The sequence below is a fragment of the Notothenia rossii genome (assembly GCF_949606895.1).
Source record: "Notothenia rossii genome assembly, chromosome: 11".
NCBI classification, from domain to species: Eukaryota; Metazoa; Chordata; class Actinopteri; order Perciformes; family Nototheniidae; genus Notothenia; species Notothenia rossii.
The window spans coordinates 28,926,457-28,953,898 of record NC_136910.1 but is presented as its reverse complement, the minus strand read 5'-3'; the positions used below and the strand labels follow the sequence as shown (position 1 = coordinate 28,953,898).

General features: G+C 40.1%; 1 protein-coding gene across 6 annotated transcripts in view; it reads left to right on the top strand.

Annotated features, from left to right (window-relative positions):
• LOC307023593 (rho GTPase-activating protein 21-B-like) overlaps positions 1-26,038 on the top strand; it is a 234,573-nt gene extending 208,535 nt beyond the window's left edge. Inside the window, exons 1-6 of one of the 6 annotated variants that reach the window (XM_079656933.1) lie at positions 9,073-9,428; positions 23,224-23,415; positions 24,328-24,358; positions 24,596-24,691; positions 25,496-25,574; positions 25,664-26,024. In XM_079656933.1, the coding sequence (XP_079513059.1) occupies positions 23,245-23,415; positions 24,328-24,358; positions 24,596-24,691; positions 25,496-25,574; positions 25,664-25,778 (492 nt within the window). In that variant the 5' untranslated portion in view covers positions 9,073-9,428; positions 23,224-23,244 and the 3' untranslated portion in view covers positions 25,779-26,024. The other 5 variants (XM_079656929.1, XM_079656928.1, XM_079656931.1 and 2 more) reach the window with 5 other exon arrangements.
• Positions 26,039-27,442: the final 1,404 nt, after the last annotated feature.

The following is a 27,442-nucleotide window of genomic DNA, read 5'->3' as shown; positions in this document are numbered from 1 at the left end:
CAAGTTAGCCAGCATTCTTACTGGGTGTGACAGACATCAGGAAGGTGTGCATAGGCTTCTCATTATTAAAGTACTTGTCTTCACTTATTACTTTTATCCATTTATCAATGACCTTTCCTTTTGGCTGTTTGTTGGTCTGAGGATTGAAAATCAGTTTAGTTTCTCTGGTAAGGGGGGTCAGAGTCTAAATATCACAGAAAAAACAAAGGAGACCTTTACAAATTACAACGTAACAGGATCAAACAGGCTTGTGTGTTAATATATAAAGTGTTGCATACATTGACTATTTTGTATGCTGTTCAGTCCTGCTAAGTCTCTTTGTAAGGCGGTGCTGCCCACTGGTGGCTTTAAAGTGGAATCAGTGAAACTCATTCCCTTATTCTCATGTGCTCCCTCTTTGTTGTTGAAAGCTCTTATGATATGATTAAAAAATATATATATTAAACCGAAAATACAAGGGAAAGAATATTTGTATGGATGAGGTAAGACATAATTTTCACACTTTTAGTTGACACATCGTGTTCAAAAACATAGGGAGATATAGTTTGTGCAATAACTGTCAGAAAAAGTATTGTATCACCATGATTGTATAGCCCAGGTGACAAAGTATAACAAAAACCTCAACATCAAAGGACTTTTTTTTCAAGTTTAAATGTGTCTTGGTAGTGGACTTCACTTATTTATTCTGGGAATGTTCAAACCTTCCTCTGGCAACGTTTTCAATAAGAGATCTCTAACTGAGTAAAGAGTCATTTCATTGTTAAGCCATCACTTTTTATTATGGTCATTGTTAATCATCCTTGTTATCCTGGTTAAAGTTATTTAAAGTTGGAGGTTGGTATTTGTAGTTTGATTCAAACTGGTGGAAAAGCTGTGTTCACTGGTTGGAAATATTCCTGTTATTGTCTGTTGAATGTCCAGCTTTTAGTTTCCTGATTTTTCTCAAGAGAGGAAACTGATGGTTTCATGAAGAAGAGAGGGTACATCCACACATTTGGGGGAAATAACACCAAGGGTTGTTCAACCAGTTATTGTCCTCGCATTGTAAAGCAGTAGTCATTCTACTTGGATCATTCAGTTGCAACTTTGACTTCTAAAAGACACAAACTATAGTTCCTCTTGTTTCAATAGTCACTGAAAAATGTTGAATGACTTTGGTTTGGTGTGTGTGTTGTGTTACAGCACTATTCTAGAGGGGCTGCAGTGTGTGTGTGTGTGTGTGTGTGTGTGTGTGTGTGTGTGTGTGTGTGTGTGTGTGTGTGTGTGTGTGTGTGTGTGTGTGTGTGTGTGTGTGTGTGTGTGTGTGTGTGTGTGTGTGTGTGTGTGTGTGTGTGTGTGTGTGTGTGTGTGTGTGTGTGTGTGTGTGTGTGTGTGTTGTTTAGTGTCATCAGCTGCAGCTTCCTCTTTATCCCTCTAGTCATCCGTCTCTTTGTCTCATGTGTTCATGTTTGCTTTCTTGGAGTGAGTGAGAGACATCATTAGATGTGACCACCAGGACGAGTTCCAAATAGGCCTATTAGGTATTTTCTCACTGTTGTTAGGGCAAACTAGCAGCTAAATTAGGATCTATATAGCATAGCTCACTGAAGGCTCTATCAATCATGCAATATGCACATCAAATGAGATAATTATGTGGAATGTGAAAGTGCCACTCTGCTTGTTTCCTTATAACCTTTCCTTGTACCCCTTCAAAAGCCAGAGTTAGCATTGCATTCGAGTATGGTGGCCCAACACATCTATTTAATAGAGTGATGCAGCAATTAGTCCTTAAACAAGAAATTAAGGTTAGTTTATTTATGTAGCATATTTTCTGCTTTACATCAACATTAACACACAATCGTTTTCATTTCATTTCATTTCAAACCTTTATTTATCCAGGTGTATCCCATTGAGATCATTGATCTCTTTTTCAAGGGAGACCTGCTCAAGTAGGTTCCACATGAAATGTAAAAACATAAACAGAACAACAAAAAGGACATCATACAGCATCATTACAGGGATTGCAATTTACATAACTATCCACATGAGCAGGTACCAACAGCTTCCGATTGAGTAGCATCCAACCAAGCTTTAAAAACATTTAGTAGCACCAGATTGCTCAGTTTCCATTTCAATTGCAGACTGTTCCAAGACAGTGGAGCTGTGCATCTACAAGCTATGTTCCCTAAGACAGTCCTAGCAGTTGGCACATTTAATAAAAACACAGCATGCGATCTCAGGCAGTAGCCACTTACAATTCGCCGTGAGATCAGGGAGCAGATGTAGGATGGATGGTTTCCCAAGAATGGCTTTGTATATAAAAATGTACCAGTGGCTGAGCCTCCGTACAGTTAGTGAAGGAAAACCAGCCCTTGCATACAGGGTACAGTGATGGGTTAATACTTTACAGTTTGTCACAAATCTCAGTGCACTGTGATACGCAGCATCTAACTTGATCAGGTAATTGGCAGGTACATTCATATCAATCAAATCACCATAGTCCATCACAGGTAAAAAGGTCACAGTGACTAGCCTTTTCCTGGCCTCAAGCGAGAAACAGGACTTGTTCCTGTAGAAGAAACCTAGCCTAACCCTCAGTTTTTTAAGCAGGTTATTGACATGAAGTTTAAAAGAGAGACAATCATCAAGCGAGATACCAAGGTATTTGTAACAGGTAATCACTTCAAGTTTTATTCCTTGCGTAGTTACAATATCTAAAACAGGCTCTGGTGTCTTTTTAGCTTTAGAAAAGAGCATTAACTTGGTTTTATCAACATTTAAAGAGCATCTTGCAGGTTTTTTTTTTTTTCTACATTTATGCTTAAACTTGCTTGAAAATTACAATTAAAAAAGTGAATGTAGGATTTGATATGTTTTACGAGACATAAGGGCAGGAATTCAGAGGGAAAGGAGCAATTTTGAGCTCTGCTTTTAACCTCCACTCACCTGCTGCAATCAGCTGTGCACCCTCCCCGACTACACACCTGCTTTCCATCAAGCCATTTACAACGGCATATCAACGAAGGCTCCACAACCTTTCTCCGCCAGATCGTCAAGTATCAGCCGTATCTCGCGTCTCTCCTCCGGTACACAGCACTGTAGTGTGGAGTTGCATTAGGTAACGCGAGATACGGCTGATACTTGCGCATTAGTTTCTGTTATGGATCAGTATCAACAGTCCTGCCAGTAACGTTACTATATTATCAATACTACTTTAGTTATAGCCTGATATATGATAGCTAACTTCACAATGTTGTGATGTGACGTTAGCTAACATTCTGTAGCTAACGCCGGTCACTCACCAAGATAGCTGCCCAGTTCTCCACTGGTTCTCCTCACACCACAGCTCAATTTCTCTCCGATGGCCGTTATTTCTTCTAATCCCTGGCAGCTCCTGGTCTCCTAGACGCCTAGCAGGCTCATAATTATAAGGTTGTGTTCCGTCATATGCATTCGAATATTCATGTTCAACTTCTTCTGTGTCTTCTGTGTCGAAACTAGCATTGGGATCCATGTTTGTTAATATGTTACACCGGCCGCTCTCCGCCAGATGTCACTGTAGTGTATATTTCTGTATATTTTTTAGAAAATCTAGTGTATTCACAATTTTCCTACATATTTATTCACAGGTGTCTTTAACCTGGAAGTTGCTCTTTAAGAACTTCGTGGTCTCTCTGTATGCTTTGGGTAACATTAGTGTTCACAAGAACAAGATACACTCCCGTGTTTTGTTTTAGTTGCTCTTCAGATTGAAGCGGCCAGTTTTATATCGACTATATGTGTGATCTCCTTTTACATCTAGTTGTGTCATTTGAGTTTATTTGCTTTGTGTAGATTCAAGGATTTTGGTTATCTTGTCAATTAGTTTGGTTATCTAGGTACAGCTGTGTGTGACTCCCTCTGGTACACTGGTATGTGTTGTCCTAATGTAGAGAGCATTGATTAATTAATAAACTACACACTGACTCTAGATCCTGACCAAATCCTTTTTTTTTTGTTGATCAAATGTTTTTCAAAAATGTATTGTATATTATATAACAGCTGCACATCACAGACCGGAGTCTCTGCTACTGTGGACCATGAAGGTAACAGGTAACCACTTCAATTTTTATTCCTTGCGTAGTTACAATATCTACAACAGGCTCTGGTGTCTTTTTAGATTTTGAAAAGAGCATTACCTTAGTTTTATCAACATTTAAAAGAAGCTTTAGTTCAGAGAGCTGAGTCTGAATAATGTTAAAAACAGCTTGTAATTTAACAACAGCCTCCTTAATGCAGGAACCTGCACAGTTCATCACGGTATCGTCCGCATAAAAATGTAAGGTTGCTCCATCGACATTTTCACCTAAACTATTGATGTAGATGGAGAATAAAAGTGGACCTAAAACAGAATCTTGTGGTACACCATTAGTAATGTTTAACCACTCAGAAGACAGCCCATCAAAGTGAACACATTGGGACCTTTCAGAGAGGTAGTTCACAAACTACCCTACTGCATGGATGATCAAAGTGAACACATTGGGACCTTTCAGAGAGGTAGTTCACAAACTACCCTACTGCATGGATGGATATGCCAATACTGACTAGCCTCTGCTCAAGATGCGATGATCGACGGTATCAAACGCTTTGGACAGGTCAATAAATAGAGCTGCACATCTCTGCTTATTATCTAAAATACTCGCCACATCATTCACCACTTTCATTGTGGCAGTGATGGTGCTATGTTGCTTTCTGAAGCCTGACTGATGTTTAGACAGGATGTCATTTGTACGTAAAAACTCCTTTACCTGTTCACTCACTAGGCGTTCAAGAACCTTAGCCAGAACTGACAATTTAGAGATAGGTCTATAATTATTTAATAAGGTGGCCTCCCCACCTTTTAGCAGAGGCAGGACATAAGCTGACTTCCATACTTTTGGAATTGTGTTTGTGCTGAAGGAGAGGTTAAAAAGAGAAGTGAGAGGTGGAGCAATACAATCTGCAGCTATCTTTAAAAAGAAAGGTTCTACATTGTCCGGGCCAGCCGGTTTCTTAGGATCTAACTTGGTTCAGGCTTCACGAACAACATCAACAGTAAAAGGAGTAAAACTGAAAGGGTTTTCCAAAACACGTTTTTCAGAGTCACGGATTGAGGTGTTCACAGCAGCAGAGTTAGTGACATAATCAAACAGAGAGCCACAGGACACAAAATGCTCATTAAAGCAATTTAACATGGTGGCCCTGTCCGATATAGAGCCAGATGCTGTGGTAAGGCACGGAGGTAGCTCATTACGGATTTCACCGGTGGATATCGATGTTATGGCTTTCCAAATTTGTTCCAGGGTTATTCAGGTTTTTTGTGATAACTGACAATAATACTTAGACTTAGCACTATTTATTTGTGATGTGAAGCTATTCCTTAGCTGCCTAAAACGCAGCCATTCTACCTCTGAGCCTGATTGCCTAGCCTTTGCCCAGGCCTTGTTTCTCTCATGCAGGAGACTGGAAAGTTCAACAGAAAACCAAGGATTGTCTCGTCCCTTCACTCTAAATGTACGCAGGGGTGCATGTCTATCTATAATTTCCATAAAACCAAGATAAAAATAAGACCATGCAGTTTCAACATCATCACACAGCTGTCTCTCTTACTGATAATGCGACGTTTACCCTTTTGGACCTTAGTGTCCCTAATTGTGGCTACAGCACAGTGGTCACTCACATCATTTGCAAATACTCCCACAGATGAGCATTTATGGGGAGCATTAGTTTAGAGAGAAAACATTTACTTAAGAGAGAAAACAAAACAAAAGAAACACAATACATAAATACAATGGAATAACAGTCATAAAGACCATTCATCCAAAGTAGTTTGAAATCAACATTGTAAATACAGAACAGGGTTGGTGAGGACCTCAGGTTTTCTGGAAGTTGGTTCCAGATGTGAGGCGTGTCAAATTAGCAATTATTGGTAGCCAGTGCAGAAATAAGAGTGATTCTTTACGGAGAACTATAAATACACGGTTGCAGTAATCAAGCCTGCTGACAACAAATGCGTGAATTAGTTTTTCAAGCTCTTTTTGAGACATGTTCCAAGTCTGCCTATGTTTTTTAGGTGATAGTATGCTTATTTTATAATTGTGTTGATGTGGGATTTGTAGTTGAGGTTTGACTATTAGATCATATCTTGGTGGCAGTTTTTTTAACAACCAAATGTATGTAGTCCTTGTTTGTTTGCGTGATGTGTTTTATATTAAAGAAATCAACTATTTACACTTATAGTACATTTAGAATGAGTAGTTTAAAGACATGCAGCCCCGGCCTTCTTCTGTCAATTCCCTTTCCCCCTGTAAAGCTTAATCACACCGTGGCATGATTGTGTCTTCAATTTGTCTCTCAGGGATTATCTCTGTTCCCTCCTCTCACTCGCTGTCTGCCTCAGTCTTCCCTCTCTGTCTGTGTTCCTCCTGTAGATTGAGATGGAGGCTGACAGCTCTGTATTTACCTTGCTCTCTGCTTCCATCCTCTAATCTATCTCCTGCTTTCTCCTACGCTCCTCTCAAAACTTGCACGACTCCGACTGCAGAACATGTCCGTGTTTACAACTACCTGAACTACAGTGGATGTGGTTTATGTAGATATGGACATAATATTGTTATACAGTAGGATTAGTGTTTGTAAAGTTGCCTAATGCTTTTGAAAACATTATTTTCCAAATGAAATAGGATACCTTTTGTGATTTGAGGATGTAAACAGATTCAGTATTTCCTTAGCTTAACATTTTCTTAAAACAGAGGTAAGTTTTAAGCCATTACAACTATCTATTAGAAAAGCAACAATTTAAAGGGATTCTATAATGCTCATTTTCAGGTTTCATATTTGTCCCAATAGAACCACATGTCTTACATATTGATGTCACTTTGTTACGGACGTTAAGGAGTTTAAGGCGTGAGAGAAACTCCCCTGGAGGGATCTCTGGGATTTTAAAACCCCAAAAAGCAACATAGGGCCTCTTTAATCTTAGTCCTTGGTATAAATAGGCACAGCAGTATTGTGTGTATGTCTGATTCTGAGTGTCTGAGAGAGTACAAATAATATTAGAACCTAACTGTCAACTAGCATAAACGTGTGTGTGAGTGTGCGCAGTGCTGTCAGCCCCTTTGTCACCTTCTCATTGACACCTGAGACCAGCTTAAAGCACAGCCAGAGAGAGAAGTGGAAGATAAAGAGACGAGGGATGGAGAGATGCTAAAAGAGGCTGACGTCCATACAAGCATCCCTCAGCCTCTGCACCTCTCTTCTGGCCTTTCCTTCCCTCCTCTCCACTACTTTATGATCCACTTCCCCTATACCCGCCTCTTCTATTTCCATACTTTACATTATTATTCTTTCATGTGAAACAAAACCCACACACTTTCTGCTGCCTGAAACCAAACACTCCTATTATTCTGGCATCTCTGTGCTTTCCTCTCTATTCGGTAGTGTAGGTTTAAGGAAGGCTTTGGGACCAATGTGTGCATTGGTCCCAAAGATGACTGTTTCTGACTGTGAGGACTCATAATCATGGAGGAGCAGAGCCACAGTAAAATAATGTAACATGATGTGTGAGTCAGAGGAGAATATGAATCTGTTCTGCCCTCATGCTTTGTGCCACAGGAGCTCAGGGCGACTAACCACATGACGGCTTTCAGAAGAAAGGCTTATCTGTGGCTGTAGACAAGTAGAAAGCACCAATCACAAAAGCAAAATAAATGCATCCAAATATTCAGTGTTATATACAACATGGCAGACAATCATTAAGACTGAAGACACCGAGGGCACAGCCTCCATGTTTTAGTGCACATTGAGGTTGTTATGGAGAAACCTCACTCAAAATCACTTTGACAACACAAATCAACAAAGCAATATCTTAGAATGTGCAACCCTGTGGTTCGTTCTATACTGCATGTCTAGACAAGACTGGTGAATGTATAAACAACAAATGTATACGCAACAATAAGTAAAATAAAAATAACGATGTGTTTACCTGCAGTGAATACAACCCAAATGACACAAAAGCCACTACCTTACAGACACACACAACATAAATGACATACCGACTGTTTAAAGTACATTCATTGAAGTACTGTAATTTAGTACACATTGGAGCTACTTATACTTAACTTGAGCATTTTTTTTTCTACTAATCTATACTTTTCAGCTACATCTCAGAGGGAAATATGGTACTTTTTACTCAACTACATTCAACAGCTTTAGTGTGGAGATTCAGATGGAATATTCAAAATAATTTATATCAATCAATCAATTATGGGTCCACACATGACAGAAGTTAGATTTCCCTTGATAAATGAATGGCTCTACAATACACTAATTTCCATCATATATTGATATTAAAAGCCAGACATAAAGCAGTTAACATTAATTTAAAAATATAGGATCTTAACATTTAACAAAAAATAATAATTTCTACATCAATAAACTAAATAGATGAAAAACAGATAACTATCCCACGTAGGGTTGCACATTTTGTGAATCTTCCTTAACCGATAGTTGAACACATTTACAGTCAATTCATCGGGAAATAAACACCACTTTTTTTGCTCAACTTTTAATGGAAGACGATTTAGTTTACATGAAAGCACACTGGCCCCGGTTTTGGAGTGTGGAAACTTCACAGATACCAGGGCAACATCTTCACACTGCTTGTCGTGCCCAACCAAACAAATCAAACATAATTTTAAAAACGTATTTGTGCTAGAGCCCTTATTTTTCCTGTTTGTCCTTTAACGGAATAACTGTTATACCCTGGATACCAACAGCAGCATCAGCCAGCAGGTTGAGACTAAACGGAAGCGACAGAGAGACCCAGCACACAGGGTGGGGGGGGGGCTACCAATAGGCGAGTGTGTGAGAGAGAGAGAGAGAGAGAGAGAGAGAGAGAGAGAGAGAGAGAGAGAGAGAGAGAGAGAGAGAGAGAGAGAGAGAGAGAGAGAGAGAGAGAGAGAGAGAGAGAGAGAGAGAGAGAGAGAGAGAGAGAGAGAGAGAGAGAATATACCGAAGTCAGAGAGAGAGGGAGGCATGTGAGGGGGGAGAGAGGGAGGACTATACTTAGACAGCAGTAAAGATAGCCAGTGCTGTACTACAGAGCATGGAGGGGCCGTACGGGATCTTTAGCAGCAGCCTGGGATTGTATCCATTGTAAAAAATTGGTTTACAACAAACTGGCCTTCTCTGCTCCGCTGCTCCGGCGGGGGGGGGGCTCTTCCACAGTATAGCATTAAATTGCACTTACCATTACTTCAGTGAGTTTTTTCTGACAGCGGGACATTTCTGCTCACTTGAAGAGGACTAGTTGACATTTGAGAGGGCGGTTCAGCTGTAGTTACCCCGGGACCAATGCTGTGTCTTATTCCATTTCAAACTGAAGAAGCCAGGATGCTTGTAAAGCCATCTAGAATTGGACTGAATGAAAGGTGAAAGAAGACGGAAATTAGTTGCCCTAATGAAGATATACATGAAAAATGAAGCTCAAGCTGAACCAAACTCAAGGATTACAAGAGAACACGTTTAATGATTTGTGCTTTAGCAGCCAGTTTTTCATTTATTTACCTTTCTCTGCTTCTGGCCATGCTGCGTCAGGCAGTGTGTAGGTGACCGGGTGTCAGAGTTGTGGGTCTGAAGCCTGCTGGCCGTGGTGTGTGTGGGCTGCTCAAACAGTGTGTGTGCATGTGACTGTGGCAGTGCTATGCTGAGGGTCTCAGGTGTTGCTCCAGCTCCGACAGGCCAGCAGTGGCGCTTCCAGTGTTCTGTTGGAGTGGACTGTAGCGATGCCGAACCGCGCTGTATCTGGCTGGCAGTCTTAAGGGTTGTTTCCCCTCACACCTCACCCCGCCCGACCCCCATCGCATCCCTGAGAAGACGGGGCTCCCGGAGGCTAATACAGTGCCATCGAGTGTCCTGGGTAAGAAGGGAGTCTGAGCTCGGGGCTGAATCTGCCTTTACTCTACGTCTTTCAGGTCATCATTCAGCAGAGGTGGGAGAAGTACTCAGATCTCGTAGTTAAGTAAAACTAGAAGTACCAAAGTTTAGGAATACTCTTGTATTCAAAATGTTACTCAAGTAAAAGTACAAAAGTATTAGCATCAAAAGATACGTAAAGTATCAAAAGTAAAAGTAGTCATTGTGGTCCATTTCAGAATAAGATATATGATATTATTTTATAATGATTGATCATTAAAGTGTTCTCAAAGCTGGTAAAGGTGCATCTAGTTTGAATGACTTTGTATACTGCAGGGTAGCTTGTGAATTTACTCCAGGTGGAACTAAAATCTGATTCAACACTTGATTAGATTTCACATCATTAATCCAAATATGTAAAGTAACTAAAGGTATAATAAATGTAGTGGAGTTAATATACAAGATTTACCTCTGAATTGGAGTGCAGTAGAACATGGAAATACTCAAGTAAAGTACAAATACCTCAAATTGTGCTTGAGTACAGTAATTGAGAATGTCATTCTGTACTTTTAATATTTTATTTTCTGGATTCCAAAGGTTTTTTGGGCTCAAATATAGCCAGATTAATTGTATTTTCACTATGGAAAATAATCAGATTCTCATTGGTTGTAACGATGTGCCAAGGCTGGACACAAACTGCTCATAGGGTTATGAACTGCTGCAGTATGTCCTTTAATAATCCTTTAATTAGCACTTTTCCATGCAAACCCAGTACCTAGTAACACCTCAACAATGGGTATACACACAGTTTAAAGTCCATCCTGCCTTCCTTTAGAGTTTAGACCTATTAATATCATATTGCTGCTGCTCAACAACAACACCATTAACACTAAATCTTTTTTGTTTTGGACATTCAGGTCGCATTATCAATATCCAAATGAAAAGGTTAAAACTGACTCAAAATAATATCTATAAAATAGAAACGTTCATTTAAGTTCAACATTAAAGACATTTAGCCCTCTTAGGAAACAAGTCTTTGCTGGCCTTATTGCTCTGATCAAACTTAAAGGTCCTCTAATACACTATTTTTCAACAATATATTATAAGTCTCAGATATATACAGAACATGTCCGTGCATATTTCTCCAGTGGAAGAAAATGTAAGCAAACTCATACACAAACTCAAAACATATGTCATAATTACAACGCAGGGCTAGCTCAAAGGCACACAGCACTTGATACAATCTGTTATTTTTAGGGGGAAGCAAAATATAGCACTGGTGTGGCTACAGGTAGTTAGCCTTGCTAAACCAGGTCCTTGAAAAAGAGCATGTATACTGCCTTCCTCTGTCCTTAACTCTTGCCTATTTCAGGCTGATCAGGTCCACGCTCTTTTACTTTCAGCTTTCCCTCCAGTGTCCTCCTCTCAAAGGGTGTTTCTTTAAGTGATTAAACATCATTTTCCTTCTCCATATTCGTTATCTAGTTTTGTTTACACTCCGTCTAACTCTCTCTCATTCAAACGTCAATCACTCACTCTGGCGCTCCTGCTGCCCCCTAGTTGTTGGCGTTATTAACAGCTGCTTTGGGCGCAGTTTGGAGCGCCCCGAGCTACTCCTATCACTTGCATTGAAGAGGTGCGGACTGCGCATGCACCACTTATAACAAGAGTCAATGGCCAAAGATGTCTCTGCCCCAAGCAGGAAACACGTGACTTATCAGTAACTTTAGACATCGTAAAACAATTGTTATCGATATTATATCGTCGATTATACATTCAACTGACACCAACTATATAATATGTACCTTGTTCATTAAAAATAAAATTAAAGTATTTTTTAATGACAATCTAGAATGTGGGAAGAGGTGGGGCGGCGCCCCTAGTGCCCCTATGAGCCGCTCGCCATTGAACATGTCTCTGAAGTGTTGCAACACCAAACAGGTCATTGTAGCATCCCATTAACCCCTCTGTTTTTAGCCATGTTCCAAAAGTGCAGATTCTGTGTCTGTAGCTGCAAATGCTAATGAGCTGCTGCTGGCCACGCCCCTCTGCATAGTTGGTTAAAAACACAATAGTGCTCTAGGAAGTCATTCAGGTAATAAGGTGGGCAGGTGTTACCTTGGCTGGTTATTGGCTTATGGTTAAAAACAGTTGTGATGTCACAACGTGACAGATTCTTTAAAAAGGTGTATCTGGAGAAAATGAGAGATGAAGACATTATCTGACACTTTCTGAATCTCTTAAAATACTGGGTACACTTATTTATGTATAAAAGACAATAGTTGACCTTTAAGTTCAAAAACCGTGTTGTGAGTGCAGTGCTGTTCGGTGATTTCAGTCCCGTTTAATGGAGTAGCTTTTGAATTACTCTCTGGTCCATCCTTGTATATAGTATTAGGACTGTTTCTCTGTGGACAGGCGTAGTTCCTCCGGGATGCTGCTTCTGTCATTTGCTTTAACCTTCCCTGTCTGATAAGAAGGACACCATTATTGGCCATCCCTTTCATTTTACACCATGTGTGCTTTTAATCCCAGGGAGCCAGAGTGAATGCTATTGTAAACCTCAGCTGTGACTTCAGCCTGTGTCAGGATAGAGAATAGCTCTAACCAGCCTCTCATCAGCTACTGTTTAGAAGAGTCAGCACATGGGGGTTGCTTTATTGGAGGATGGGATGTGTGTCATGCCATATATGTGCGCCTCCTTTAGGTGTTATGTAATAATAATAATAATAATTAAAACTGCGGTCACAGACGTGCACGCAGTTGTGGGCGGGTCTTCGCGTTTGAGCGCCTGTTGGGGAGGGTCACCGGTCGTCCCGGCGTCAAGCAGATGCGCGCGAGTCCTCCGAAATGAGCCGTTCGTAATTTCTCAAACGTTCGCGTCCCGAACTCCCAGGTCTTCCGGCAGCGACCGGGAAATGTATGTGGGCGCGCCGCCTGGAAGAAAACACATTTCTGTAAAGCAGTGGTTCTCAAAGTGGGGGGCGCCTCCCCCCTGGGGGGGGCAGAGGCATGCCAGGGGGGGCGCGAGTTGTTAGCTTCTGGTGCTAGCGAGCTACGCTAACGGATATAAGGAGTTTTTTCAACAACAAAGTGGAGGAGAGTCCTCTCCTGTCAGACTGAGAGACTCAGTGAGCTAAAGGACTCTCTCAGTGTTATCTCAGTGGGTCTCAAACGTTTTGGTCACCATTAATGTAAACAATTATTTCCGAGGCACGCGTTTATATGATCATTATAGTTATAAAAAAATAAGAGAATAAATGAAAAACAGGTATGTAATACTATATGACAATAAAACAATTTGTAAAATATCCATAAAGAAAAAGTAAATCTGTTTACAGTTCTGTTTCATATGGGTGTTGAGAGAGGTATCCATAGATCTCTTCATGTTGCTCTCAAAATGCACCAGATTGATGTTTTTAACTTCAATATTTAAAAATAAATCTTCCCAGGGGAACTTGCCCCCGGACCCCCCTATGTGAGGTCCACACACCACCTATAAAAATAGCACTTCACCCCTGCTTACACCTACGTATCTCTCAATAATTTAAGTAACAGGCCTACATTACACACTTTATTTCTTTATTTGTATGCTTTAGTAAATATCTACAAATAAACAGTTGATATTTTTCATGAAACCAAATAGTGCTTCACATCATAACATATACATGGGCTGTAGCCTGATATGTATTATATGCTTTAAGAGCTGTATGTGTGTGTTATGGAGTGTATATAGCCGCTTTCACACCGCAGGATTTGCCGTACTTTAGTGCAGGCACTAAAGTACCACGGCACTGAATCCGCCAGGGGGCTGGTGCCAATCGCATTCACACCACAGTACTTTCCCTGAGGCAAGATTACGCTGACGTCACTTCGTCTTCTTCTTCTCTGGGTTTACTGGCAGGCCGCAAAACCACTTCACGGCGAGTACAAAAAAAAACGAGAGAAGAAGAACTACACGGGGGAGGGGGTATAAAGCCCACCCGCTGTACATGATATATATATATATATATATATATAATAGGTAGGCTCAGCAGACAGACCATAGTGCAAAGATAAAGTGTCGCATGATAATCTACTAAATAGTGAATTCAGCATCAACTTCACCAAGATGAAGTTCATATCTTCCTAAGATACGTGTTACTTTATGTCCCTACTAGAATCCGAGCTCAAATGACTCAAACCAACAAAATGTCCAAGCAAAGAATCATGTGCACCATGAGGCTGGGTTATAAGGGTAATCTACAAATAAAATACCCCATTATAACAATGGACTTTATCTTTATGTATTTATTATATATTACCCCCTCAGGCTGATTTTGGAAAAGGACATTAACCGTTGTTTGGTGTTTTTCCCTTATTTATCTAAAACAAATGACATGATAAATTACTTGTGAATGTGTGTAAGACTTGTGTTTCTGCCCCTGCCATTGCTGCACAAGGTTGCAACATTGTGGATAAATTCAGTTTGTTTGTTTTATTGCACAGTCAAGACATAACAATAACAGCATCACGCCGCTCAAGTAGCTTTTGCGAACATCGCTCAAAACATCTGGAGTTGGGAACTGCTTTCTGTAGAAGCTGCTGCATCCTGTCCTCAGAGTAAATTGCCAGAAGCGCCGACACTTCCTTCCATCATTCCACCGCTCCGGTGTTGTAGTACGTGTGGTCATAACTGTTGTAAAGTACAAAAAAACTACTCGCTCAGGTGTGGATGTGGTTTTGTAGCGAAGAAAAAAATGGCTGCCTAACAAAGAAAATTCAGACTCTAACGGGGCGTGGTTTGCAATTCGCCCAACCAATAGAAATAGAATAGAAATTGGCACTCTTTTATCACCAGGTTCGTACCACCTCTCTAGCAGGGACTGAAAATGGCCAAAAGATTTCCCGGGCGACTGACTACTCCTTGGCTATGTAGCATCGCATTGGATATGGGCTGAACTTGTCCTGGAATGGATTTTTTCCGGCCATTTGCCTAAGAGGCCTTAGCAGAAATGTGCAAAAAAGGCATGAAAACTTCAAATCTTTCAAAATGGCCGACTTTCTGAGGGCCCGGCCAAATGGAAGGCAATTTTAAAGATGTCCGCAATGATAAGAGCAATGTGTATACATCGTTTGTTGCATATTGGAACAACCATATGCGAGTAGTTTGGAGTAATTTGCGACATATAAATCGTCAAAAATTGTATATTCTCTTTTAGCTTACGACCGCCCCGATTGAGCTAATAACTTTTTTACTCCCAATTTAGCATGGCTGTGGATAGGGTCTGAACTGGTCCAGGAATGGAATTTTTCCGATAATTTCCCTAAGAGCGGTGTGCGAAAATGTGCTCAAAATGCATGAAAAACGGCCATCTTTCGAAATTGCCATTTTTGTGGGGGGCGGGTCTAACCAAAAGCCATTTGAAATATGTGTGCCATTATAAATGCATGAATAACGCAGATTTTTCAAAATGGTAAACTTTTTGGGGGGCGGGGCTAATGGAAGCCATTTTGACATATGTCCGCAATTCCATCTGTAATGTCTGTGGCAAGATTCAGGTAGTTTGGAGAAACTATATGCGACTATCGCACAATAGGGGGCGCTACTGAGCTGGTGTACAAAAACGTATAATTTTTTTATACAGTCTGGAAAAGGTCGTGAGCTGTGACGTGTGTCCCAAGTTTCGCGTCCAAAGGTCATTGTAGCGAATTTGTGACATTAAAATAGTCAAAAATTGTACATTCTCCGTTAGCTTACGAGCTCCCCGTTTGAGCAGTGAACTATTCATTTGCAATTTAGCATTCCATTGGATATGGGCTGATGTTGTCCTGGTTTGGAATTTTTACGATAATTTCCCTAGGAGAAGTTTGCAAAAAGGTCTTTGCAGCAGGTCACCATTGAAAGAGGTCAATGATCTCAATGGGTTTTCACCTGAATAAATAAAGGTTTTGAATTGAAAAACGCCCATGAAACGCCCATTTTTCAAAAATGGCCAACTTTATGGGGGCAGGGATATTGGAAGCCATTTTGAAATATGTCCGCAATTCCTTGAGGAATGTCTGTGCCAAGTGTTGGTTAGTTCGGAGAAACTATATTTGACTACCGCACAATAGGAGGCGCTACTGAGCCGTATTTGCTAAAACGTACCATTTTTTTGTACAGTCTGGAAAACGTTGTGGGCTGTGACATGTGTTCCAAGTTTAAAGGCCGTAACTCATTGTTTCCCCTACTTATGGCTCGGTAAGTGTTTTTAACCCTTCGAATTCGAGAAAAAACTGAATAGGAAACGCCCACATTTTTCATTTAAATCTCAGTTTATACTCACCTGCCAGTATGTCTATGACAAAATATATTTATTTCGTCCATCGGTTCTTGAGATATAAATTAGTTGTGTTTTTGGCGCCCTCTATTGTCCGAAATGAACATGCTTTTTTGTGCCTATTCCCCAAGACAAACTGAACTTATCCACCGAAATCGGTTATATTTGGATACATTTCAGATGAATTGTGAGCATTTATGTCTAGGCCACACCTTTTTGCTAATACGTTTTGAATAATGACGGCCATATTTATCAATTGAACATGGCCATTTCCTTCGGTAATGTGTTTGACACTCCACCGATGCTGTATACTAAGTTTGGAGTTGAAAAACAAAATTTTTAAATTTAAGTTAATATTTCACGGTTTTTAACATTATGCTAATTAAAAATAAATCAAGTAGGCGACTCCTCGGGGTTCAAGGACATAATATGTAGAGTAGGTCCACCCGAGTAAGTGTGCAAAATGTCAGGTCATTCAGAGTTACGGTGCAACTTTGTAAATGTTTTCAAAAATGGAAATGAAGTAGTTTGGATTAATTTGTGACATGTAAATCGTCAAAAATGGTACATTCTCCGTTAGCTGACGAGCTCGCTGTTTGAGCTAGCAACTATTTTCTTCGCAATTTAGCATCATATTGCATAGGGGCTGAACTTGTCCTGGATTGGAATTTTTCCGATCATGTCCCTATGAGGAGTAGGCAAAAATGTGCTTAAAATGCATGAAAAACGCACATTTCTCAAAATGGCCGACTTTCGGGGGGGCCTGGCTAATAAAAAGCAATTTGAAATATGTCCAGATTCATAAGAGCAATGCATATACATTGTTTCGTGAATATCGGAAAAACTGTATGCCAGTAGTTTGGATTAATTTGTGACATATAAATTGTCAAAAAAGGTACATTCTCCATTAGCTTACGAGCTCCCCGTTTGAGCTAGCAACTATTTTCTTCGCAATTTAGCATCATGTTGGATAGGGGTTGATTTTGTCCTGGATTGGAATTTTTCCAATAATACCCCTAGGAGGAGTTTGCAAGAATGTCCTTAAAATGGCTGAAAAACGCACATTTTTCCAAATGGCTGACTTTCTGGGGAGCGTGGCTAATAAAAAGCAATTTGAAATATGTGTGCAATTATAATAGCAATGTCGATACAGCGTTTCGTGAATATCAGAAAAACTATATGCGAGTAGTTTGGATTAATTTGCGACATGTAAATCGTCAAAAATGGTGTATTCGCTGTTAGCTTACGACCTCCACGATTGATCTATCAAAAATGTTCTTCTCAATTTAGCATCATATTGGATAGGGGCTGAAGGTGTCCTCGATTGAAAATGTTCCGATCATTCCCCTAGGAGGAGCTGGCAAGAATGTGCTTAAAATGCATGAAAAACGAACATTTTTGAAAATGGCCGACTTTGTCGGGGGCGGGGCTTATAAAAGCCCATTTGAAATATGTCCGCAATCATAAGAGAAATGTGTATACAGCGTTTCGTGAATATTGGAAAAACTATACGCGAGTAGTTTGGAGTCATTTGGAGTCATTTGTGACATGTCAATCGTCAAAAATTGAAAGTTCTCCGTTCGCTTACGAAGTCCTCGTTTGAGCGATCAACTATTCCTTCGCAATTTAGCATCATATTGGATAGGGGCTGAACTTGTCCTGCATTGGAATTTTTCCGATCGTTCCCCTAGGAGAAGTTGGCAAGAATGTGCTTAAAATGGCTGAAAAACGCACATTTTTCAAAATGGCCAACTTTCTGGGGGGCGGGGCTAATGGAAGGCAATTTGAAATATTTGTGCAATCATAATAGAAATATGTATACAGCGTTTCGTGAATATCGGAATAACTATATCCGAGTAGTTTGGAGTAATTTGCAACATGTAAATTGTAAAAAAAAATGGTGTATTCGCTGTTAGCTTACGACCTCCACGATTGAGCTATCAAAACTGTTCTTCTCAATTTAGCATCATATTGGATACGGGCTGAACGTGTCCTGGACTGGAATTTTTCCGATCATTCCCCTAGGAGGAGTTCGCAAGAATGTGCTTAAAATGCATGAAAAACGAACATCTTTCAAAATGGCCGACTTCCTGGGGGCGGGGCTAATGGATTCTATTCACAAATATGTCTGCAATTCCATGAGGAATGTCTGTGCCAACATTCGTGAAGTTTGATTGACGGCGGCAATATTTATCTTCCTAACATGCTCATTTTTCTACGGTAATGTGTCTGACCCTCCACCGATGCTGTATACGAAGTTTGGTGTTGAAAAACTGAAAATTGAAATTTAAGTGAATATTTAACTGTTTTGAACATTATGCTAATTTATAAGAAAGCTTAGGGTTCCAAGACGATTATTTGTAGAGCAGGTCCACCCGGATATGTGTGCAAAGTTTCAGGTCATTTGGAGTTACGGTGCGACTTTGTAAATGTATTCCGAAATGGGTTTTTCATAGGTGGCGCTAGTGAGCAGGTTGAATAATTTGAACCCTTTGACTCCAGAATGTTGCAATTTTTACGGGTCCTGGCGTCCGTGCAAATTTATACAACTTTTTAAGTGTCCTAAAGGCCTCAAAAACAGGAAACGCCAGAACTATAATAATAATAATATTAATAATAATAATTCCTCCAATAACAATAGGTTTCCTCGCACTTCGTGCTAGGACGCCGTTGGGTCCTAGCACATCGTGCTAGGGCCCTAATAATAATCCCACCAATAACAATAGGTTTCCTCGCACTTCGTGCTAGGACGCCGTTGGGTCCTAGCCCATCGTGCTCAGGCCCTAATAATAATAATAATTCCACCAATAACAATAGGTTTCCTCGCACTTTGTGCTAGGACGCCGTCGGGTCCTAGCACATCCGTGCTCGGGCCCTAATAATAATAATAATTCCACCAATAACAATAGGTTTTCTCGCACTTCGTGCTAGGACGCCGTCGGGTCCTAGCACATCCGTGCTCGGGCCCTAATAATAATAATAATAATAATTCCACCAATAACAATAGGTTTCCTCACACTTCGTGCTAGGACGCCGTCGGGTCCGAGCACATCCGTGCTCGGGCCCTAATAAGAATTGTGCGAATAACAATAGGTCTTTGCACACTTCGAGCTCAGGCCCTAATAATAAAGAGGAAAACAATAGGTCTTTGCACTTCGTGCTCAGGCCCTAATAATACTGACGATTTCAATAGGTCTTTGCACTTCGTGCTCAGGCCCTAATAAGAATTCTAAGCATTACAATAGGTCTTCGCACACTTCGTGCTCAGGCCCTAATAAGAATAATAATACAGGCGATTTCAATAGGTCTTTGCACTTCGTGCTCAGGCCCTAATAATACTGACAATTTCAATAGGTCTTTGCACTTCGTGCTCAGGCTCTAATTGAAACTGCGGTCGCAGATGTGAACGCAGTGATGAGCGGGCCCTCGCGTCCGTGCGCCTGTCGGGGAGGGCAGCCGGTCGTCCTGGCGTCAAGCAGACGCGCACAAGTCCTGGGAAATGAGCCGTTTCTCATTTCTATAATTTTCGCGTCCCAGACTCTCAGGTCCTCCGGCAGTGACCCGGAAACGGATGTCAGCGCACCGTCTCGAAGGAAAACACATTTTTCTAAAGGCTCGTCGAGGATCGATTGTCGAGGAGGCTGTCTGGAGGAGCCGTAACCGAGGATACACTGATTTAAAGGAGAGAGGAGTCTCTCTGGAGGAGCTATGACCGAGGTTACACTAAAACTATATGCGAGTAGTTTGGAATAATTTGGAGTAATTTGTGGAATGTAAATTGTCAAAAATGGAACATTCTCCGTTAGCTTATGAGCTACTCGTTCGAGCGATCAACTATTCCATCGCAATTTACCATCACATTGCATATGGGCTGAACTTGTGCAGGATAGGAAGTTTTTCAATCATTTCCCTAGGAGGAGTTTGAGAAAATGTGCTTAAAATGCATGAAAAACGCAAATGTTTCAAAATGGCCGACTTTCTGGGGGGCGGGGCTAATGGAACGCAATTTTAAATATGTGTGCAATCATAATAGTAATGTGTATACAGTGTTTTTTGAATATCGGAAAAACTATATGCGAGTAGTTTGGAGTAATTTGGAGTAATTTGTGACATGTTAATCGTCAAAAAAAAATTCTAAGTTCGCTTACGAGCTTATCGTTTGAGCGATCGATTATTCCTTCGCAATTTAGCATCACATTGGATATGCCCCGCCTTTTTGCGAGAACGTTTTGATTCATAGCGGCAATATTTATCGTCTTAACATGCTCATTTTCTACGGTAATGTGTCTGACCCTCCACCGATGCTATTATATATTATATATATATTATATAATATTATATATATATATATATATATAATATTTGTAGAGCAGGTCCACCCGGATATGTGTGCAAAATGTCAGGTCATTTGGAGTTACGGTGCGACTTTGTAAATGTATTCCGAAATGGGCTTTTGATAGGTGGCGCTAGTGAGCAGGTTTGAATATTTAACCCATTGACTCCAGAATATTGTATTTTTCACCAGTCCTGGCGTCCGTGCGTTTTCCCTGTTTTGGGTGTGTTTTGCAGCTTTATCGGTCGCTATGCGACCGATTGCAATAGGGTCTTCGCCGCAATCCGGTCTCGGACCCTAATAATCCTTATATTTATTATAGCGCTTTTTCAATGACTCTCAAAGCGCTTCTTACAAATACACTTTACACATACATGACATCATACATGTAATGGTTATGTACTGTGGACAATACCCACAGGAGTAAATTTAGGTGAAGTGTCTTGCCCAATGTAGCACCGAGGGGGCCTGTTGACTAGCAAAGGGGAGGAAAGATGCGGCTGATGCCCTCTACGCAGAGATTCAGCTTTATATAAATCTTTAAAAATCCTGTATGCACTCGTGAGTGTGTGTGGTTGTGCTTTAACAGCAGCTGCTTAAGTATGCATGAAGGATCATACAGATTATCTCTGTTTACATGCTGATAGAGGGACTGTTGTGTGTGAATCTGTCCGTTTGTGTTATCTCAGGGTAGATGTGTGTCTTTTTCTCTCTCACTTCAGGTCATTCTGCTGAGGTCTGAATGTCACATGAATCATTTTAGTACCCAACAGTAAAGGTCTGCGATTTAAATACTAGACCCAAGTGAGCGAAATTAGATGAAGTGGAGTAAACAGAACAGAGAGTATATTGAGTGAGTGGGCCACGGTAATGAAGAGCTATATTTGAGTCGACACAACAATCGCTCGTTGTCCTAAAAGAGCTGCACAATCAGGCCGAGTGTTCGGGTTAGATAAGGACTGTGATCTGGGGTGAGAGGGAAGAATACATCCAACAACAGCATGCTTTAATTACATTTACTTATAATTAATGGGTTACAATGGTGAAAGGTCAACGCTTGTTGGTTTACACATTTTTTTTAACATTTAATGAGTAAAATAGCTGTTAGTCAGAGAGCTAGCAAAGAAAATCAGGATTTTGTATTAAATACTCTGTTATGTTGAATCTGTGTGGGTGTGGGTGGGTGGTCAGGTAACCCACCCACACCCACACATATGGGTGTGGGTGGGTGAGAGGGTAAAGGTAAGCTTATTTAGAAATTAAAATAGAAGATTTAAATGAAAAGCGCTATACAAGTCCCATGTATTATTATTATTATTATTAAATGGCATACATTTATAGGAATTTCATTTAGTTTCAACAATGATGTTATATGATGCTCTAAAAGTCCTTAAACAAGTTTGAAAGAGTCAGTCTGAAGTTTAAACCTCAAATTATAAATAACATAGATTGTATTCAGCACACAATGCAGGTCCACCAACACATTCTGTCCGTTCACTGACACTAAGTCATGGTCTGGTGAGAAAAAGTGAGCCAACACAACAACTAACAATGCTTCTCATATAAATGCTTGATACTAGTTTGACAAAGTAATGCATTTTTTTTTTTTTTAACTGATTGTCTCTTCCCTATTTTCCTTGGAAGCATTTTATCATGACCATTTACTTCCTGTCTTAACAAACAGACTTCTTGTTGTGTTCTGCTGGATTTGCTGAACTAAAGCTTCCAGGCTTGGAATACTAATTAAATAAATACATGCAACATGGAATGGCTACTTTTGTGACAGTGTTGAAGGGATTTTGAAATGAATGTATTTTAAACAAAACCACGACTGAGGTTGCTTCAAACATTGCCGGTTGATTAATGATCAAAACATTATTTTGTGCACATGTAAACCAGGTCACAAAGGGTAAATCAAACTGAAGTGCTTTAGCCATCAGAATGCAGGCAGATTACACTCCACACACTAGTCAGATACAAGGTAAAACAAAAAAGTATTGTAAAGTGCACTTCTCTAACCGGAGGACAAAAGGGTGTGTGCTCAAGCCCCCTTTGAGGTCTATCTGTGCAAGGCAGGAGCACTATCCCTGCACGTCTGATAATGTCGCTGAGGTTTATATTGAGGATGGTTGAAAGCCCTGTGCATCTCTTTAAAGTGTACCATGTTTAGTATATATTTTGGTATCTCTGCTGTGTGTTGTTGACCAGGGATTGGGACCAGGCTGAAATATCACTGGATATTTTGAATCACACACTCTGGGATGTTGCTGCTCCCTTTGCTGCTGGTCATCTGGTCTGCTTTCCATATCTGTGATTATGAGCCATAATCATTTCCTGTTATTCCATGAATGTTATTTATAGAGAGTATATATTTTTAACTCTTCCATTGTTGGCTCGAGGTAATAAATGTGATTAAAGGTGGGGTTGTTGTTGGAAATAGAGCTTCCTCTTAGAGAGAGGAAGTCTCCGAAAAATTCCTGAAATTGATACGACGGGCCGCCCACTTTCTCTGCTCTTAAATGCATTCATCCATGGATGAGTTCACCGACACACCACACATGTACTTTAAGATCCACATGGTAAAGTTTTGTCAGTGTTGAGGTCTTACCAAGAAGAAAAAAAGGCATGTTAAGACTTATTGATGTGAACATATTCTCCTCCTTCTCTTCTCAAAAGGCTAAAGGACAGAGAGATGGCATGGTGTCGTCCAATGAGAACAGGCGACGGCCGCTGTCGTCGGGTGAGGTGGAGGGCGTGTCGTGGCATGGCCCCCGGACCATTTATGTCCCGAAGAACTCGCAGGGATTTGGCTTCACGCTGCGCCACTTCATCGTCTACCCCCCCGAGTCCTCCATCCAAAGTCTCAAGGTGAGCCCTATCTGCTGTTTAGCCACAATACAAATGTGTTTATATTTAAGTTGAATATTACAAATTTAGAAAGCAGCTCATTTACATTTACTTTTTAATTATAGCTTATTAGCAGCATACAGCTTATTTTGAATTCATATTGAGGTTATTTACCTCACGACAGAGCTATTTGACCCATTACACTGACTTTATCTTAACATCTTTGACAAACAATGTATATCTATTATTGTCTTATTTTTATAACTTTTAGAAATGTGTCACAGCATTAGTAAAATCTATAGTAGAATTAACACTTTCCAATATTAGCAATATTTATGTTTGTGTTGTGTCATTCTGTGTATGCTGCCATGTCAAAAAGCTGATCAGAGAAGCAAAGTTGACCTCATATAGGATGATTGAGTACGGTGTATTTATCTACAGCTACACACTGTGCTGAGGTGCTTTAGACTGTGTGTGACAGGGGAGAAGCTGCAGCATACCTCTGTGTTTGAGCAGAGCCCTTTGTGTCCAGTCAGGAATGAGCTAACTCAGCATAGCATCAGAGCCTCTCACACACACACACACACACACACACACACACACACACACACACACACACACACACACACACACACACACACACACACACACACACACACACACACACACACACACATACAAAGGGAGTCCTGTGAGTGAGTTAGACCTAGGCAGCAACAATATTCAAAAGTTGTGGAAATCACAATTTGGAATCTTCTAATATTTAAATCGCAGGAAGCATAATATTTAATACTCGCCGCTTTAATTCTCACCTCTTTTAAATCCAGGCTAAAGACTTTTCTTTTTGCCACTGCATATCCCACGCTGCACTGTAATTATTTTCTGCACCCCCCCTCTGGTCCTTCTCTCACACCTGCTCTGTTTCTCCCACAGGATGAAGAGAATGGAAATGCAAATGGAAAAGGTGAGTGCTTCATGTTTCTGCTACTTTACAAGTTGGACTTTCTTTTTGAAACTGTTATTGAATCAGTATCACAGTTGATAAAGTGTCTCTACATGCCTTTGGGACTCATCAGAAACAATGATGTTCTGTATTATGATGCACAAACGATTAGGATGTGTATGGGGACTCAATGAGAAGGTGGATTTGATTCAACTCTTTGGGTATGCTAATGTGTGTCTCTGTGTGTGTGTGTTTCAGCAGGATGTCCGCGGTCTCGTTTGGAGCCGATGGACACCATCTTTGTGAAGAGTGTGAAAGACAATGGGCCAGCTCAACAAGCTGGACTCTGTACAGGTAAAAGACAAACACTCATATGGGAGGAAATAAATGGAAGAGATGTGTCCAGCTTCATAATAAGGTGTCACTTCACCTGCAGTTATTACAGAGTGCTAACAGAAATACAATTAAGGAGCAGCAGCAAGTACTTTATAGACTTTGTGTTCAGGCTTCATTCAGGCTGCCCTCTTATTATTGCTTTAAGAGTAATTTAACACATTTCTCACCATGCTGCAGTAACGATTAACGTTTTTAATCCTGTTTCTTCATGTGGTCATTACTCATGACTCAACATGTACATCATTTGCAGTCTAATAATACTTATAATGCTTATTGTGACGCAAGAGTATAAACATAGAAACCTGATGCATTAGCGTTGCATGACCTGCTGTCAGTCATTACAGTTTGGTTTCCCTGTGATGGTCTTCACAATGAAGACCACAATAGTGTTTAGGGCCCACAAGAGGTAGATTGTAGGAACTAGCCTGGATTTTAAAATAATTTACTCTGCTCTGCAATTTTTCTGAGCCAATATTTTTATTTAATCCACTTTCCGAATTTACTCAAAATATTCTCCTAAAAAGAGTTATATAAAGCACGTAAAGCACTTTGTACTAAAGACGCAACTACAACTAATTAATATAGTATATCCATTATTTGTCAGGGAAACTCAACATGATGATGATAAGAAGGTTAAGTGCATCGAAATAATAAGGGAGCACTTACTTGTTTTATCCTTCTAAAAGCTTGATTGCTTCTTCTCAGGGTCAATCTCGCTCTAACACATGTTTCACCCTGATTCTGAATGTGTGTGTTGTGCAGGGGACAGGCTGGTGAAGGTGAATGGGCAGATCATTCTGGGTAAAACCTACTCTCAGGTGATCACACTCATCCAAAACAGGTGGGACATTAGTCTTAATGAATTCCATTGTTATGTTCCATCTGATCTGGTATTTATTTTGGTCGTATATTTGGATATTTTTCCTCCAGTGAAAACATTCTGGAACTCTCCATCATGCCCAAAGATGAGGACGTGTTGCAGTTGGTAAGTGTGAGTATTAACTTTCTTCTTTTTTCTCTTCCTTCATGCTTTTACCTGAGTTAAGTCACAGCTAGCTAGGCTGTTCGCATGATGGCAGCGATTATGAATTGTTATTATAATTCATGCAGCTATTTATTTAGTTAAACTACAGATATTTGGATTATTTGGTTATAAATCAGAAAACAACAACATTAGTTTGTACAGATGGGAAGAATATCTATATATATATATATATATAACCAACATAAGGGTCACAACCATAGGTGGCGCGTGAGGCTCAGGTTTGGGAAGGCTAAATCACAATTTTTTACCTGACGCTGCCCGCCTCCGGTGTCTATAGAAAAGAGATCAACTCAGTGAAAGCACCGCCTGCTGACCAATCAGAGCTCAGTGTGCGGAGTATAAATCTATCAAGTCATATTACAGGATAAAGGAAATACACGTGTACGTGTCGCACTTATCATTCATATCACATCATCAATCAGTACATCGGTATAATATCATAATATATCATATATTATCATCTGAGTCAGCTTCTCGAGCCGTATCTGGCCGTGCAACACTCACATTGTCACATACTATATGCAGAAGTATTATTTTAAGCAACACATTAAGTTGACGAAACACTCAACTCAAATGTAATTAAAGTCAGATCCACTCGTGTCTTAGATGGGGCTGTGATATCAGAAAACTGTTGTACGCTTTCAAACACTCTGTAGTTATTTTTTAACCAGTTGTTCTGTATTCTCCTTGCAGGTGCAACTATGTGGCTTGTATCCTGGATTATATGTTTAAGTCATGGATGTTTAAAGTTCATATTTGTCTAATATTAGTTTACTTTTCATTAATGAAGTATGATGCTGCGCTGTCAGTACACTTGTCCCTGTTTGTGATTGGTCAAATGTAGCTAACCCCGCCCGTTTCACGTAAACGCGCTCTCAGTTGGAGAGAAAAACCCTGGCTTGATTTACAGAGTTGATAACCAGCGTCGTAGGACCGCTTAGATCTCGTTTGTTAGGGTTAGTTAAGATAACTCATGTTGAACTGGCTTCATACAGGGCACAGGTATGGCATAGCAGCACTAATGTCAAAGACACAAACATTCTACATTATATTTTTATTTTACCAGGATGCAGTGACAAAAATATTTGGGAAGGCTTAGCCTTCCCTAGCCTACAGTACCTGCCGCCCCTGGTCACAACACTTAATTCTTATTTGTATTATAATCATAATACCATTTAGAAATACGATGAAGTGGGAGATAAAATAACTAAAGCAGAATATCATTTTATCAATATTAATTTAGTTGTCTTTTGAAACAGTCAAAATATAATACCAAGCTTACATTATAGTCTAGTTGCCAGCATTTTGAACCCAGAAATGTTGAGTACCCCAAAGTTATATTTTAAAAATGTAAAGTATGAGTCCCCAGCACATGCCAGATGCTAACCTGGATCCGAAATGGCCTAAACAGATAGCTTGTATTTTTGAATAGGTTTATTTCAACTATTACAGTATTAAACCTTGCCAAATTAACAATAAGGAATTAATGTTCCGGTGTTGGTTGTTTTATAAGGATTTATGGTACCACTTTACAATAAGACTACCCTTATAAAGGGTTTAAGAATAGTTTGTAATTCATTTATTAATTAGGTTGTGAACACTTTTATAAGACATAAACAGGGCAACTGTGACCGGTTGCTTGCCAAATAGTGAGCCCACATTTA